This window comes from Mus musculus, chromosome 10 (assembly GCF_000001635.26).
Source record: "Mus musculus strain C57BL/6J chromosome 10, GRCm38.p6 C57BL/6J".
In the NCBI taxonomy this organism is placed as follows: Eukaryota; Metazoa; Chordata; class Mammalia; order Rodentia; family Muridae; genus Mus; species Mus musculus.
The window spans coordinates 18,513,415-18,529,286 of NC_000076.6; the positions used below are offsets into that span (position 1 = coordinate 18,513,415).

Consider the following 15,872-nt stretch of genomic DNA (forward strand, 5'->3'; position numbering starts at 1 on the left):
CGAAGGAGGCTTTTGAATGCCGCTCCGCTCGCACAAGGTGAATGAAAGCTGACAAGTATGCAGCGGGCAGCCTGAGTCCTTGAAACCACAATCTGTTGTTCATTGAGTTGTTAGTGTTTCCGCAGAATGTCAGCGTTAATTGAACAGTTATATACATAGCGGTGTGTTTTCTAGATCTGTGTGTTTACAGAGACACACGTAGTCTGGTCCAAAGAAGCCATACGTTTAAAGCTTTCACTTTGGGTGCCTAGACTGGCACGGGTTCTTCAGTCTCCTGTCCTTTAAACTACATCTTTCTAAAATTCCAGATTTCTTTAAATAGAAATGCCATTGCTTGTAGGAAATAGTTACGTGCTTATTAATTTGGGTGATTACGACCCTCTAACTTGACTTTTCAGTAAGGCTTTGGAAAAACAAATGCCAATGCTTATAAGGCTTTGAATCCCAGAGTAGAGCCTCCCGGGCCTAGGGATGCAGAACAGAAACACACTGAGCCTCTGGCCTGAAAGGGGATTGAATCCCTTTAGTTACAGTCTTGTAAAGACTTGGTATTTCTAAAGGTTCAGGAGGGCGAATGTTTTAAATAAAGAGAACACGTGACTATATCCCATCATCTGCCACGTGGATCAGGTCTTTACCTAAGAGATAAGGGTACTGGTCAGTGTGGATCAGGTCTTTACCTAAGAGATAAGGGTACTGGTCAACGCACTCAGGAAGCAGCATTCACAGAGTGCTTTGCGCTGCTGTCTGAGCTGATGCTGTGTAGGAGAGAAAGGGAGCAACCCAACTGAACTGATAACTATCTCCTACCTACACGGCACTGGACTGATAACTATCTCCTACCTACATGGCACTGGGCACGAGGTGAGTGCTGTGGAGGGTCCCAGGGCACCAGGGTCAGCCTCTACTTACTGAATTGTGACATAGCCTTTTAAGGTCACAATGTGAATGTCGGAGATGGAATTCCATCCTCACGTTTTTCTCAGTACTTGGATTTTTTTCCCCTTCTCCATAGTGAGGAAAATGCCTGGAGACTAGACACAGCTTTCAAGTAACACTTTTGCCCATTTTTAATGCCTCCATAGAAGGAGTCTCTTTTTTTCTGCTGCAGGAACCTGATAAAACGCTGAACGACTTCCATTTTTAAGTACTGTTTAAGGCATTGTATCTATGTGGCCTGTTTATTACAGGTTGGTACCTACTGCCATTCAGGGCCTGCTCTGAATTCCTTCTGTTTTCTCTATTCAGAGCAAAATTGCAAAGATTTTCAAATTTACAAGCATTTATTAGATCGCTCTTCAGTGAATGGTATGTGTTTAAAAATGAGCTTGTTTTAATGAGACCAGGCTTACACATCATTCTTGTGTGTATATCTACCACACTTTGAAGCTACGATAACATTCCTAAACAAGAATGACAATTTTATACATTTCTTTTGCTTAAGATGAGGATAGAAGTATGTGAATATATGGTTTTTTTAATCTCATTTTTAAGATAGTAACTATGTAAAAAGGCAAAATACTGCAAAACTTCCTTTAATCAAAATGTTCAGAACAGACCGGTCTGTAACTGATTGTGACAGGGACCTTATTATTATCTAGCTCCCCATAATGTGCTAGTCTGCTTGAACTCCGGGAAAACTGTGGATGTGGTTCTGGGGTCTCATTGTCTGAAATGGGATTAACTTGAAAGGTTGCTGATAGGAAAAGGGGATGCAGCTCGTTGATAGAACACTTGCCCATCATGTGTAAGACCCTGGGTTCAAGTCCTAGCTCCTGAAAACATTGTGAACAAGAAAGGAAGAGTTCAGCTTTGACAACAGCAGTGTTGCTGGCTCTCATTGTGAAGAAAGTACTTTATCATGATAAGGCTTTTGGTTTCCATTAAAATTGCCTCTCATAGTAATATGCAGTGTTTCTCAACCTTCCTAATGCCACAGTCCTTTAATGCAGTGCCCCATGTCATGGCAACCCCCAACTGTGAAATTATTTAATTGCTACTTTCTAACTGTAATTTTGCTACCGTTATGATTCATAGTGCAAATATCTGATATGCAGCCCCATGAAAGGTCATTCAGTCAACCCCAAAGGGGTCATGGCCCACAGGTTGAGAACCACCACTATAATGATTTTGCACCCCATCCAAATTGTTAACCTCCTTGGCCAACATTTGGTAAGCTCAGACTTTGACTCGCCATCACACACTAGCATGATACTGGTCTCTATGGGATGACTAGATGAATACAACCTCCCTGTTGCCATTGTTCCACACCGATACAAAGGTTGATCCTGGTGATTAAAGCGCTTTTTGAAGCAGTCACTTGCCAGGCGATTCATTCTCAGGTGACGAAGAATGATTTTGCGGTGTGTTATTAACACTGGAAGTGAGGGGAAGGTGCCTTTGCCTGAAGGGCACACAGCAGACACTGGAAACAGCCTTCTGGTGATAATGTGCTTTTCTTCTCCTTTTGCCCCTCAGCCTCCATCATCCATGTGACCTGGCTAACCTCATTATTAATACTTTCTTGTCATTTTACAAGCTCCTGGAAGGATGCGCGTGCTGTCAGCTTGCTTGACGATAACATTGCTTTGCTTGTTCTACTATTCTACATTAGGGGAGAATTTCGATCGTCAGGCCAGCCTTCGGCGGTCTCTAATTTACACAGACACTCTGGTAAGACGACCGAAGAAAGTCAAAAGGAGAAAGACAATTTCAGGAATCCCTGACATCATTCAGAAGGAGCTAGGTATGGCTCCCCAGCATTGCATCCTATAGCCTTCCTTGCTGCTTGTATTTACCGCACTAACCTCATGTGGTGCTGTCAAATGCACACGTCCTTATAGCCAGCTTCTGGAAGAGGTCTAAGGTGATTGTTACGCTCTGTGCAGTGGAGCTGCTTGGGAAAAAAGGGAGGGCGAGGGCCTATGGAAACTTAGAATTCCGTTATCATTTCCAGGGACCTTGAGTATTGGTTATATCTATGATTTGGTTTATTTTTCATCTAGATCTTTTATTTGGATCTTGGGTTCTCACAGATGAAAAGCTCATTCTAATTTTGGCAATGCTGGTGGTATGTCGTCTTTAGAGGTGGCAATCTGAGGTGATTGAATGGTAGATGTCAGCGCTAGAGAGAATGGTTACTGATCCCTGGAACTAGTGTAGCTGAAGGAGAACCAACTCCCAAAAGTTGTGCTCTGACCAACACTTGTGTGTCATGGCACACCTGTAATAAGTGCATTTAGCAGAAGTATAAAACATGATCATCTGTGTTTGATGATACCTCCATCTAAAGCAAACAATTTCACAGCTTTTTTTGTTTAACTTAGAAACAAAGCAGGCTGGTGGAGCTGTTTGGCTCTGTTTGCTTCCCGGTTGTGTTCATACTTATCTTTCCATGTGCTGGATAATGCTTTATAATGCTGGGTAATGCTTTCATGCGCCTCCTGCAATCATTTCCTCAACACTAGAGAGCTGTGCCAGCTTAGCCCAGCTCCAGCAGCAGGCTGCTGGGGTTTCAATCCTGACTCTCATTCATCTCCCGAGGAGTAACTGCACACACATAATTCCCCCTCTCCAGACCCCCTTCTTCATTCTACGAATGGCATGGTGACCCTAACAGAGTTCATTGTTGGTGGAACAAATGAACTTATTTCCCTGTCCCTGGCTCACTGTGATGGCCACTGTTATTTTGGGGCATAAATGTTACTGTCTTGAAATTCACTTCTTCACTTCTGTCTAGCCTGTGGACTTCCTTCATAATATTTCCTTTAACCTGATGGTCTTTTGTTTTGCTTTTTAATTATTTATTTTATTTTATGTGCATTAGTGTTTTATCTGCATGTATATATCTGTATGAGGGTATCAGATCTTGGAGTTATAGGCAACTGTGAGCTGCCATGTGGGTGCTGGGACTTGAACTTGGGTTTTCAGGAAGAGCATTCAGTGTTCTTAACCGCTGAGCCAAATCTCCAGCCACCTAACCTGATGCTTTAATTTACTTTTATTTACTGTTGAAGGTTACACTGGAGAAATGCAAGAATCATTATCTCTGAAATTGCTTACAAGTCTTTTAGTCAAAATGAGCTTATCCTAGCAACACTGATATATTAATTACAGCGCCCTGAGATCCTATTTTAGCTTCCAAGGCTACAGAGATTGCATGTATTCATTTTCCTCCAGGGTCCCAGTTTAAATACCTTGTAGGAGGAAAGGCAGACCCACTCTTTCTTGAATGGCATTTTTCTCCTTCCCTAGCATCTAGTCTTAGAGTGTTTCTACTCTCCCGTCCCTTCTGGAGGAACGCTCGGGTAAGAAGAGTAGTGCCTTGCCGCTACTGCTTCAGTGACCTGCTTCCAATGCAAGGGTTTAAAATCAAAGGCAGGGTCTGCAGAAATGCCCTGGAGGGGAAGAGAGCTTACCTCTTATATTTGATTTCGCTCACTCTGGGATCCCACAGCTCTGACCTCCATGGGCACTTGCAATCTCAGGCACATAGCCCCTGCACACACACACACACACACACACACACACACACACACACGCGCGCGCACACACTAAAAATAAAGCAACAAAGAGCAACAGTAACAAACAGAAATAGACCAAAGGCAGAACCAGGGGTAGTGATTTACACTTGGAAGGTTAAAGCAGTAGAGTCGCCATTGGCTACAGAGTGAGACCCAGCACTTGGGAGGCTGAAGCACAATTGCTGTTGCCATGGGCTACAAAGTAAAGCCCTATCCCCAAGACAAAAACAAAAAAACAAAACAAAATCATAAAAGGAAACAACAAAACAAACAAGACTAAATTGCACTAATGGAATTTCTCAAGCCTGTGTTTGGTTCAGACACGTTGTCTGAGCCCTCCATGAACTGTCTGAATCTATACACAGTGTATACATGTACACTTTGTTCTCGCTTCAAAACTTAGCTGTATCTCATTCTTTCAAGCCTTTTCTCCTCGTGAGGTTACAGGTCATGCATGTGGGAACATAATGAGAATTCGTATGAACAGCGGTTGTTTAATGGGGCTGATCCTTTGTAACATTTCCTTATGAACTGGCCTTTTCAGAAGATGTGCCTCAAAGGAGTGACCATGAAACCAGGCAATTGGGCTCTTTGTAAAAGTTGCCTTTCTACCAAAATAGTAGTTTCTAAGTGATTTTGTGCAGTGTATAAGGATAGTTTGGTCACAATAAAGATGCATATCCACACAATTATTCTATATGATTGTCCTCTGATATCTGTTATATGAAACCTAAAACCTGAGAGTTAGGATGGGGGGTGATTTATTTTATTACTTTATGTATATTAATGCTTTGCCTGCATATATGTTCATGGACAACATATATGCCTGGTACCTGTGGAGGTCAGAAGAGAGTACCCCATCTCTTGGGACAAGAGTTCTTTTAGATAGTTGCAAGCTGCCATGTAGATGATGAGACTCAATCCTGGGTACTGTGTAAGAACGACAGTGCTCTTAACTGCAGAGCCAACGCTGTGGCCTAAGAACTAAAATCTTTAGTTGTTTGCATTATTGAACCTATCAGGAAGAGCCAGTAGCTCAGCTATTTGCTTTTCTGAGCGGATCCATCCATCAAGGGCAGTCCCATGTTCTGCCATTATAACATTGTTTTTAATTGATGAAGAGTTCTTTTCTCTTTTGCATGCGACACAGGATTACTGCTAGTGCTGGAGGGGAAAATCACTTTCCATGTATTATCTGTTCTTTAACCTTTGCCACGTGATGAGGCAGCTGTATCACCAGAGGGTCAGTGATGTGCTTGGATGACAGCTAGTGGGGTACTGGGTCTAAAAGCCAGTGGTGCAGGCCTGAGATCCTGATCCTCAGAAGATCAAGGCAGGAAAGTAACAAGTTCGAGGTCTTCTGGGACTACAGGGGAAGTCAGGGCCAGTTTAGATAGCGAGACTATCTCAAAGTTAAAGATACAGGGCTGGAGAGATGGCTCAGCGGTTGCTGGGAATTGAACTCAGAACCTCTAGAACAGCAGTCAATGTTCTTAACTGCTGAGCCATCTCTCCAGCCCTAGAAATTTTTTATACCTTGTAATTTTCTATCCTTAAAATAGATAATGTCCTTCTATTCCTGCCCACTTGGCCCCTTCCTTCCTCCCTTTCTTCTTTACAGGAATAAGAACAGATTTACATGACCATGGCCCAGGAACACAGATTTAGGTTACCCTAGATTTCATGTTCCAATATGGAAGTAGTTTCATGAAGTTTTATATTTGCAAAATGAAGAAGACTTTCATACATCAAGCCAAATTGAAATCTCTTGGTGAGTGAAATCTCTTGGAGAGGTGATCACTCAGTGTAGGGAGCGTCTCTCCATACACCCTGCTTGTTGTCTTTATGGTACTTTTAGCTTTGGGGTTGGTAGAAGTTAGTGGGTTGGTAACTTAATAGATTCCAAAAGCTTTTATCTTATTAGTTTCAGGGTGTTAGTTCTAGCACAGAAACGGGCGGGGAATGGCTGTTCGTGGAGCTAAAGCTTGCTTGAAATGAGGTAATTGGCTTCTGGACTGGCATTCTCTTATTGACCAAGTACCACATGTTGAGCCTGCGGGGGGCCACAGATTATTTATTATATATTATAAGCTCTCTCTTAGCCAGGAGGCTCATTCTAAGGGCCTGATGTCAATGAGGCAGAACTGTATCACTTGCCCTCTTTCTTTTTTTAAAGATTTATTTATTATATGTAAGTACATTGTAGCTGTCTTCTGACACCCCAGAAGAGGGAGTCAGATCTCGTTAAGGATGGTTGTGAGCCACCATGTGGTTGCTGGGATTTGAACTCTGGACCTTCGGAAGAGCAGTCGGGTGCTCTAACCCACTGAACCATCTCACCAGCCCCACTTGCCCTCTTTCTGAGGGATGCCTTTATGTGTGTCTGTGTGACTGGTCTTGGTGAATCCCTGGCAGAGGGTAGAGAAAGGCTGTCTTTGCTAAAAGCACTGGTGTCAAATGGGTCTCCATTGTCACAGTGAAGATAGGGCTTTTTGTTAGGGGAGTCTTCCTTGCACTGTGATGTCTCTGAGGTTGATGAGAACACACACACACACACACACACACACACACACAACCAGGGGTATGTCCATATGATGGTTATGTTTTACAGGGCAGGGGGAAGGAATTCTTATGAACCCCATCCCAACCCTTGTCCTTTTGTAGGACAGTAGTGCTCAGAAAAGCCTGGGTCTTGACTCCTTTATTGTTTATTTCCAAAGCATACTTGATGACCTATAACTTGTTGCTTTCTATTTTATTTGAGTAAGAGTCACTTTTCTTTTACTACTCTATTTAAACTTACCTTTTAAATTTTCATGTGTGTTGTATATACACTGTTTCCCCCTCTCTCCTCTCCTTCCAACCATTCCCATGACACCCATTCCAAATTCATGGTTTCTTTTAAGTGTGTGTGTATGTGTCTGTGTGTGTGTATTATATACTTATGAATATGTAAATGCATTCTGCTGAGTTCATTTGGTGTTGCTCTTTCATATGTTTTAAGGACTGACCCCTTGGTATTGGGTAACTACTTAGGGGTTCATATATGAGGATAACTCTCAACAATCATTAATTGCTCTTCATTTAGGGGTGGAACCCCTTGAGATTTCCCCCACCCACATTGGCACATCAACTGGTAGTCTCATTGTTTGAGTTTTATTTAGGCAGTCATATTATTGAGATTTCATGGATGAAGCAGACTTCCTGGTCCTGTGGCTCTTCTTAGATGTTCTTGGGGAATGAGTGGTGTTGTATATGTATCAGCTGTGTCTGGGTATCCCACAGTTAGGTGTTCTCTGCACTTTGACTAGTTGTGAGTTTCTTTAATAGTCTTCTATTGATACAAAAAGAATCTTCTTGGAGTTGAGCTACACGTATCTGTGGGTATAAGGATAAGTATTTAGAATGTAGTCAGTAATTATATCAGTTTAGGGAAGTGGAAATAGTAGGTTCTCCTTTAAAATCCATGACCTTCACTAGTCACAGATAATTGATTAGGTCCTCAGCTCCTTCCTGCTGAGTACCCCTTATGACCAATGAGACAGCTGTTGGTTACCACTAGTTGCTGTGCCACTGTTGCATCTTTAGGGATATTTTGCCATGCTGATTATTGTCATCGTTTGTTAAGTACCACAGCTCAGTAAGACCATTGATTGCTTTTCTCCTTTGACAGCTTGCATAGCAACATTTCAGTCCTGTGAAGGGTGGTGCTCATAGGAGGCTTTCAGTATAATTCTTCCAAGTCCTGTGTTCAAAGTGTGTGATGTCTTCAACAATAAAAACTCCAACTTCTAGGAGGCAACCAGAGGCAACAGCAATATCTTATATTGTTTGGGGAGTGACTTGGACTCCCAGATCAACAGCTTGAAAGGAGGTTTCTTATGCCTGTACAGAGGATTTTAGTTTATAGCTCACTGGGAGAGCATTATTACCCTAAGTGAGGTGTGTGTGTGTGCATGCTATATATATAAACATATATAATGTAATTATAAACATGTATAAATATGTTTTTTTATATATAGCATGCATATATATGCGTGTGTGTGTGTGTGTGTGATATAGTAGTAGGTAAATGTAAAACATGGTCCTCTGGCTATTTCAAACAATGTAGCCGGTCACCCCACTCCCACCCCTCCCCCTGACCAGGTGACAGAGCAAAGCACTGCCTGCATCTTAGTGTCAAGATGTAGAGACCAATCTAAGTATTTTTAATATTTCCTCTCTCGATGCTGAAAACTCCTCCTGGCTTTCCCTAGTTCTGCCTTTATGTGACCTGTAACCCTCAATCCCAAGATGATGCTTGGGTGCATGTCAGCATCGTGTTAAAGAATTTCCATATTTTACACTGATAGAATTATTTTATTGGTATATGATTATATTTGTCTGTTCCTTCCATACAATTTCTTGTTGAATGAAAAACAACAAATGTGGGACCCTGACTTTGCCACTGTTTTTACAGGTTTGATTTGTACCATGGATTGATTTCTTTCTTAGTGGGTTTTGGATAGGTTCCAAAACCTATCCTGGCTTTGCAATCTTTTTTAAAGCTCTGTTCCTCTCTGTGTAGCTTGTCATCTGTTTATTTACAGTTACAGTTTTTGTCGTCTGTCCACTTCTTGTTTTATCACTTCTGGTCTTTCTTTCTTTCTTTCTCCTTTGAACATATTACTCACTGGTTAGTTGTAAACTCCAAGACATAAATATTCCTAATTTGAGGAAATGTTCCCTGGATCTGTCCTTTCCCCATCGAGAGCACACAGCAGATTGCTGTTGAGATTTGAATGTCACCAACAGACAGATGACAGTGGCTTAAGATGGATAATGAAATGCTTGAAACACAGATGGGCTCATAAATCAATTTTCATTTTCTTAGGACTGCCTTCTGACACAAAGAATCAATGTAATTAACACTGGTTTCAGACCATTATCATCTGAGTGGCATCTCTATGGCCCTATTACCTAAGGCTCCATTTATTGGACGCCTGCTGGATGCAGTACTTTGGTCTGAGACTTGGTGGGTGAAAGGATACATTAAAGTCTTTACTAATAGGTAGTTATTTGGGGTTTTGATGGTGGTGGTGGTGGTGGTGTGTGTGTGCGCGCGTGCATGTGTCTGATGTATGTGTGTATAGGGGGTGTTGTGTGTAGATGGAGCCTTCAGGATCCATTTACCTTGGTTATTGAGACAGGTGTGTCACTGGTCTGGGATTTACCAAGTAGGCTAGAGTGGTGGCCCAATGAGCCCTCTCAGATCTCCTGTCTTCACCTCCCTAGCCAAGGTTACTATGTCAAGCCCACCATCTTGGGTTGTTCTGTGTGTTTTTAGGGATTGAAGTTAGATCTTCAAACTTGTGTGACAAGCACTTTACTGACTTTGGATCCTGTTTGTTTGTGGAGACAGGGTGACATTATACCACTCAAGACTGTCTGCCTCTTCCTCCCCAGGATTAGGAATATAGGTGTATATACTTCTACATGCTATAAAAATTACTTATTTGAAAAGCAAACCTTCCACAGAAACAGTAACCATGCTCTCAAAGGGGGCACCCAAGATTCCCATGTGCGTTATTCATGTTATAAGATTTAAAGTGCAAAATAAGGAGAAAAGTACATGAACTTGAGGGCAGAGGTTTGAGGAGACAGCAGGATTAGTTAAGCTCAACTGGGTACTGAATCAAATAGAAAGGCCTTGTAGGGTTTTGTTGCTGATAGTGTCTTGTTTTGTTTTGTTTTGTTTTGTTTTGTTTTGTTTTGTTTTGTTAAAACAGAGTCAGAGTGCACTAAGGGTACAGGTGATATTAACCTATGGATTTTTATTTTCAGATAACAGGCCTCTTTCTGCTTTCTCTCCAGCATCAGCCACTGGCCAAGATGATGATGGTAGTGCCCATTCGCTGTACGTCCCAGACCACTACTCTACGTTAGGAAGGCTTGATAGTTATCGGTCCACCGGGCAATGCTTGGAAACCAGGGACACCAGCTGTCAGACCGAAGACGTGAAGGTCATCCCACCATCAATGAGAAGGATCAGGGCTCACAAGGGGGTAGGCGTTGCTGCCCAGATGAGCCACCTCTCAGGTTCCTCAGGCAACATGTCTGTGCTGAGTGACTCAGCCGGTGTTGTGTTCCCATCTCGCCTCAGTAACGATACTGGTTTCCACAGTCTTCCACGTACCGGCCCGAGAGCAAGCACCTATTCACTGGAGGGAAGGATGGGTGCCCTGGGCTCTACTGAAGATACGGATGACACTTCTCCCTACCAGGGGGGTAGCTTACAGGGGCATGAAAACTTTGCGCATTTAGGAGGTGCGTCGAGTACTGGGATGCTTTCGAGGCCCAAATCCCAGCAGTTGAGGTTTTTGGAGAGTCCAGCATGTGTGGTTTCACCTCATGCAGCCTACTCTACCAGTGTCATCCCAAATGCCACGCTACTGTCCTCTTCAGAGGTTATTGTCATTCACACTGCTCAGAGTGCAGGACAGCTGGACAGTAGAACACCCGGTTCATCTTCATATTCAAAAATAAAACCCAGAGACCGTCCCACACCCAGATGTTCTGTGAAAGATGACCATCAGTCCCCCCGTCATCACTGGAACGAGGGTCATCTCATTCATTCACGGGCTTTAGCCTCCTCTGTCCCTGGTGCCACCACGCTGTTATCCCTCCATGATTCAGAGGTCTCTCTAAATGCCCCAGCAAACAGGGAAAATGGATCCCAAGCCATACTCTATCATTGTAGAAACAACCCAAGCTTTCCTGACCACCCTTCAGATGTGGATGGCAAGAGCGAGTGTAGTTATTCGGGGGACAGGGGATGTGGCAGTTCTGAGCCCTGGGAATATAAAACCTCCAGCAATGGGCGGGCATCCCCACTGAAGCCACACCTGGCCACTCCTGGTTGCTCTACTCCCACAAGTAACGTGAGCAGCTGCAGTTTGGACCAAACATCTCTCAAGGGTGATACCAGGTCCCTGTGTTCAGAGGACCATGATGGTTACTATACTACCACTCACGAGGCTGGGAACCTGTACACTCTCAGTGATGGCTTGGGGAACCCCAGGCACAGCATGGTCAATGTTTTTGATGGAAGGGCTCAGAGAAGCCAAGGGGATCAGGCCGCTCACCAGGATAAAATCCTTTCGAGAAACATCTCTCTGAAGAAAGCAAAGAAACCACCCCTGCCACCATCCCGGACCGATTCTCTGCGAAGGATTCCCAAAAAGAACAACCAGACAAACGGTCAGGTGCTCAATGAGAGCCTGATCGCCTCGCTCCAGCATTCACTGCAGCTAAGCCTCCCTGGCAAGGGCGGCAGCTCCCCTTCCCAGAGCCCCTGCAGTGACTTTGAGGAACCCTGGCTCCCCAGGTCCAGAAGCCAGAGCATTGTTAGCGAGGGTAGTAGCTTGACCTCCACCACCACTCCCAACGTGTATTCTCTGTGTGGGGTCACTCCGTCCCAGAGCGACACAAGTAGCGTCAAGTCGGAATACACGGACCCTTGGGGTTACTACATTGACTACACGAGCTTGCAGGAAGATCCAGGGAACCCCACCGGGGGCTGCTCAGCCAACACTGAGGCAGCAACTGGAAACGGGCCAGTACGCCACATCCAGGAGGGGTCGAGAGTCCCAGTGCCCCAAGTGCCGGGCTGCTCAGTTAGACCAAAGATCGCCTCACCAGAGAAGTCACAGAGAGTCACCTCTCCATCCAGTGGGTATTCTAGCCAGTCGAATACACCCACAGCACTCACCCCTGTGCCTGTGTTTTTAAAATCAATGTCACCAGCAAATGGAAAGGGGAAGGCCAAGCCCAAGGTACCAGAAAGAAAATCGTCTCTGATCTCTTCTATGTCCATCTCATCATCGTCCACTTCTCTCTCTTCTAATACTTCTACCGAAGGAAGTGGGACCATGAAGAAACTGGATACAACCCTGGCCTCGGCCCTTGCCCCTCCCCCTCCTCCTCTTCCCCCTCTGCCTTCTCCGTGTCTGGCAGACAAGTCCCCTTTTCTTCCACCACCTCCTCCTCTAGCAGATTGCTCCGAGGGCTCTCCTCTGCCGCCCTCTCCCATGTTCCCCCCTCCACCACCAGAAGCCCTTGTTCCCTTCTGCTCCCCCACCGACGGGTGCCTTTCTCCTTCTCCCACAGCAGTTAGCCCCTCTCTTCCAAGATCCTTGCCTCCTGTGCCAGCACCTCCACCTTTCTTGCCCTCATCAGAACCCCCGCCCGCTCCGCCTCTGGACCCCAAACTCATGAAAGAAAACAGGCCCTTTTTCAAAAACTCTAGCCAGTCCGAATCCTCTAGGGAGGCCCTCAGGCGGCCTGCCAACAAGGAGGAGGGCTGCCGACCCCCCATGCCCCTGATCACCACAGAAGCTTTGCAGATGGTGCAGTTGAGGCCAGTGAGGAAGAACTCAGGTGCCGGGGCAGTCCTGTTTTCTGAACCATCAGCTCAGGAACAACGAACTCCGACTGCTCCACAGTATCACTTAAAGCCATCTGCTTTCCTCAAATCCCGAAATAGCATAAATGAAATGGAGAGTGAAAGCCAGGCTGCCTCTGTGACGAGCTCGCTTCCGATGCCTGCCAAGAGCCAGAGTCAGGGTGACCATGACAGTGCAGTAGAGCGTGGCGGCCTTCCGAGCTGCAGCGATGGAGCTCCAGGCCCGGGTCCCAGCCTCAGGACCACTCTGCTCCCAGACTCTTCACCCAGCAGGAAGCCACCCCCCATCTCTAAGAAGCCCAAACTGTTCCTGGTGGTACCACCTCCGCAGAGAGATTTCACAGCGGAGCCCACAGAGAACGGGAGCGAAGCTTTCCCAGGCGTGCCCAGCCCTACCAGGGCAGAGGGGGAAGCTGTGCGGAGCCAAGAGGAGAAATCCAGCCCAGCATCCCGAGCTGGCTCTCATGCTACGGCCCCCACCCCCGGCAGTCCGGCTCTAGAACCGGGAACTGCAGGGTCCTTATCCTCTAGCATTGTGGAAGCCAATGTCCCCATGGTCCAACCTAATACATCACCGGGCCCCACACAGGAAGAGTCAGGCGAGAACAGTGTGGATGGTGAGAGAAATGCGAAGAGCTGCCTGTCTCAACAGGGCAGAGAAGGTAAGGCCGGCTGCTTTCTACTGCACTCTTCTGATCTTCTGGAGATGAGCCAAATAGGGCTACTGAGCTCTTTTGCAACCAGGTGAAGCAGCCTAGACTTCGGCAAAAGCCGGCAGTGTGTGGGCTTCTTACACCTCATTACCCAAGCTGCTTTGTGAGCATTTTAAAAACTAAGAGAAGAGAGGGAAAGAGAGGGGTGGGGGTGGAGGTGCTGGGAGGTCTGAGGCAGGCTGGGTATTCAGTAGCAGGAGAAACGCTCTTAAACAAATTTAAGAGCAATTTAGTCCAAAGTCTGTAGCAGGAAATAGCCCTGGCTGTCAGGCTAGCGAGTATCATTTCTACCTCAGGAAGAACTCAAACTACAGAGCCACGGGGCTTCGCCATGGTTCTCACACTGTCGGAAATGGCAGCAAAGTGGCATATTTCAGAGCCGGGCAAGGGACTGAAGTGCTAGTCACAGCGTCTAATGTTTGCCTGCCTTTCTTCTCTCTAGCTGGCTTGCTGGAACCCAACACAGCTGCTTCCTCTTCAGACCCCGTGGATGTATCTAAGGAAGAGGGAAGCGATGAGGTGCTGACTCCGACTAAACCCAGGACAACAGAAGACCTGTTTGCAGCCATTCACAGGTATCCCAAACTTTTGTCATATTTTAATATACTTTATAATTTCTTCTTTCTGGACGGGCTCCTCTGTTTGCATGAGGTTTTGTCTGTTGGCTAGCCACGGTTCGTTTAACAGTACTCAGTTTAAAGTGTCGTTCTTATACATTAATTACTTTTTAAAGTTTGATTTCTGTTTTACTTTGTTCCATTGATTCTGTGCTGACATCGAGGGCAGAATGTGATACCTTCTGGTAGACGCAGCTGTGGCTGGCAAGGCACCTAGTGTGCCAGTCATGTGACTGAGTGTTTACAAGATTTGGAACCGGTCTGGGGTGAGGAATGCTGAGTTCTGTGACTTACTGTACATAGACTAGCTCTACAGAGCCACCTTCCTAAGGGTGCTTCAGTTGATTTATTTATTGTTACTTTTTTGTTGTCTGTTTAGAAAAGCCATGATTTCATAGTGCTTTTTGTTGCCTCCTTCAAGACTTTGTTTCCTTTCTGTTTCTTGTCCCCCGACTCTTCTCAGATCTACTCCTATCCAACTTTATGCTTGCGCTCTCTCTCTCTCTGTCTCTCTGTCTCTCTCTGTCTCTCTCTCTCAAATGAAAATTAAAAGCCACTAGAAACCATGGAATACAATCTGTGTTGGCCGGCTCACCTAGCTGCTTCCCTGGAAAGTGATTTGAAATACCCAGTAGCACTCCCTTGAAAAAAACTGACTTTTCCTCTCCCAGTAGTTATCATTTGTGAGTAGCTTCTTGCTGAGGGCTGGGACTCTGCCCTCACTTTGCTCCTTTCTGCTGGGATTTTATCTAGCTTGCGCTTATTCAGGTCTTTTATAGGCTGTGCGTTCATTCCTATGTCTATCCCACCATGTCCAGGAAAATGCTATTTCCCCTGAAGTTGGCTACCACCTCTGGCGTCTGGCTCTAACCGTCTTTTCACCCACTACTTCTATATCCCAGAGCTTTGCTGGTAAGGATGCAAGGCTGAGCCATCCAGTGTCTCCCAAGGAATAATTTTTCTTTGGCAGGAGGAAAAAAAAAAGCGGGGGTGGGGTGGGGTAGGGGAAAAATCTTTAAATTTGTTGCTGTATACCTCTAGCGCCATCTGCTGGCTTTAAAAAGACCAGTTACTTTGTCAAAGGGAACTGCTTGTTACCTGGTAACAACTGATGGTTGATTACCTTAGAGTTTAACTGATTTAGTAATTCAGCTTTGCTTATTACATTGCTTGGCCGTATCCAGATGAGTGCACCCCTACCCCACAGAGGCAATATAGTAGAAAATGATAAGATTCAGATGTGTGCAAGTACTTTAAGAACCAGTGTTGTGTAAGGGAACCCCTAGCTGCTTACAAATCCTTACTACCAGGCTTTCAGATAACGCCTGCGAATATTTCTCTGCCATTAAGACTTTGTTTTGACTCAAGTGACTGTCCTTCATTTCCCTTCTGAGACCACGTACTCTATAAATCATTGGATTCCCTGAATAAGTAATCCATGTTAGCCAGCTCTCAAATTCTGGTGCGTCTGAGTTTAAGTGAAAAGGCCGTTGAGTGTGGTAGAAGAAACCCCCATCCTCACCTAACTATGTGCAACACAGGAACATCTAATGTGGGGCAAACCACGCTGGAATGG

At 45.2% G+C, this 15,872-nt stretch overlaps 1 protein-coding gene across 15 annotated transcripts in view; it reads left to right on the plus strand.

The window, feature by feature from the left end:
- Nhsl1 (NHS-like 1) overlaps positions 1–15,872 on the plus strand; it is a 216,228-nt gene that overhangs the window by 195,750 nt on the left and 4,606 nt on the right. For 9 of the 15 annotated variants that reach the window (XM_030245007.1, XM_006512688.4, XM_006512691.4 and 6 more), the window contains exons 5-6: positions 10,377–13,628; positions 14,122–14,254. In XM_030245007.1, the coding sequence (XP_030100867.1) occupies positions 10,541–13,628; positions 14,122–14,254 (3,221 nt within the window). In that variant the 5' untranslated portion in view covers positions 10,377–10,540. Of the gene's footprint in view, positions 1–2,614; positions 2,747–10,376; positions 13,629–14,121; positions 14,255–15,872 lie in introns of all 15 variants that reach the window. The other 6 variants (XM_030245006.1, XM_006512686.4, XM_006512687.4 and 3 more) reach the window with 1 other exon arrangement.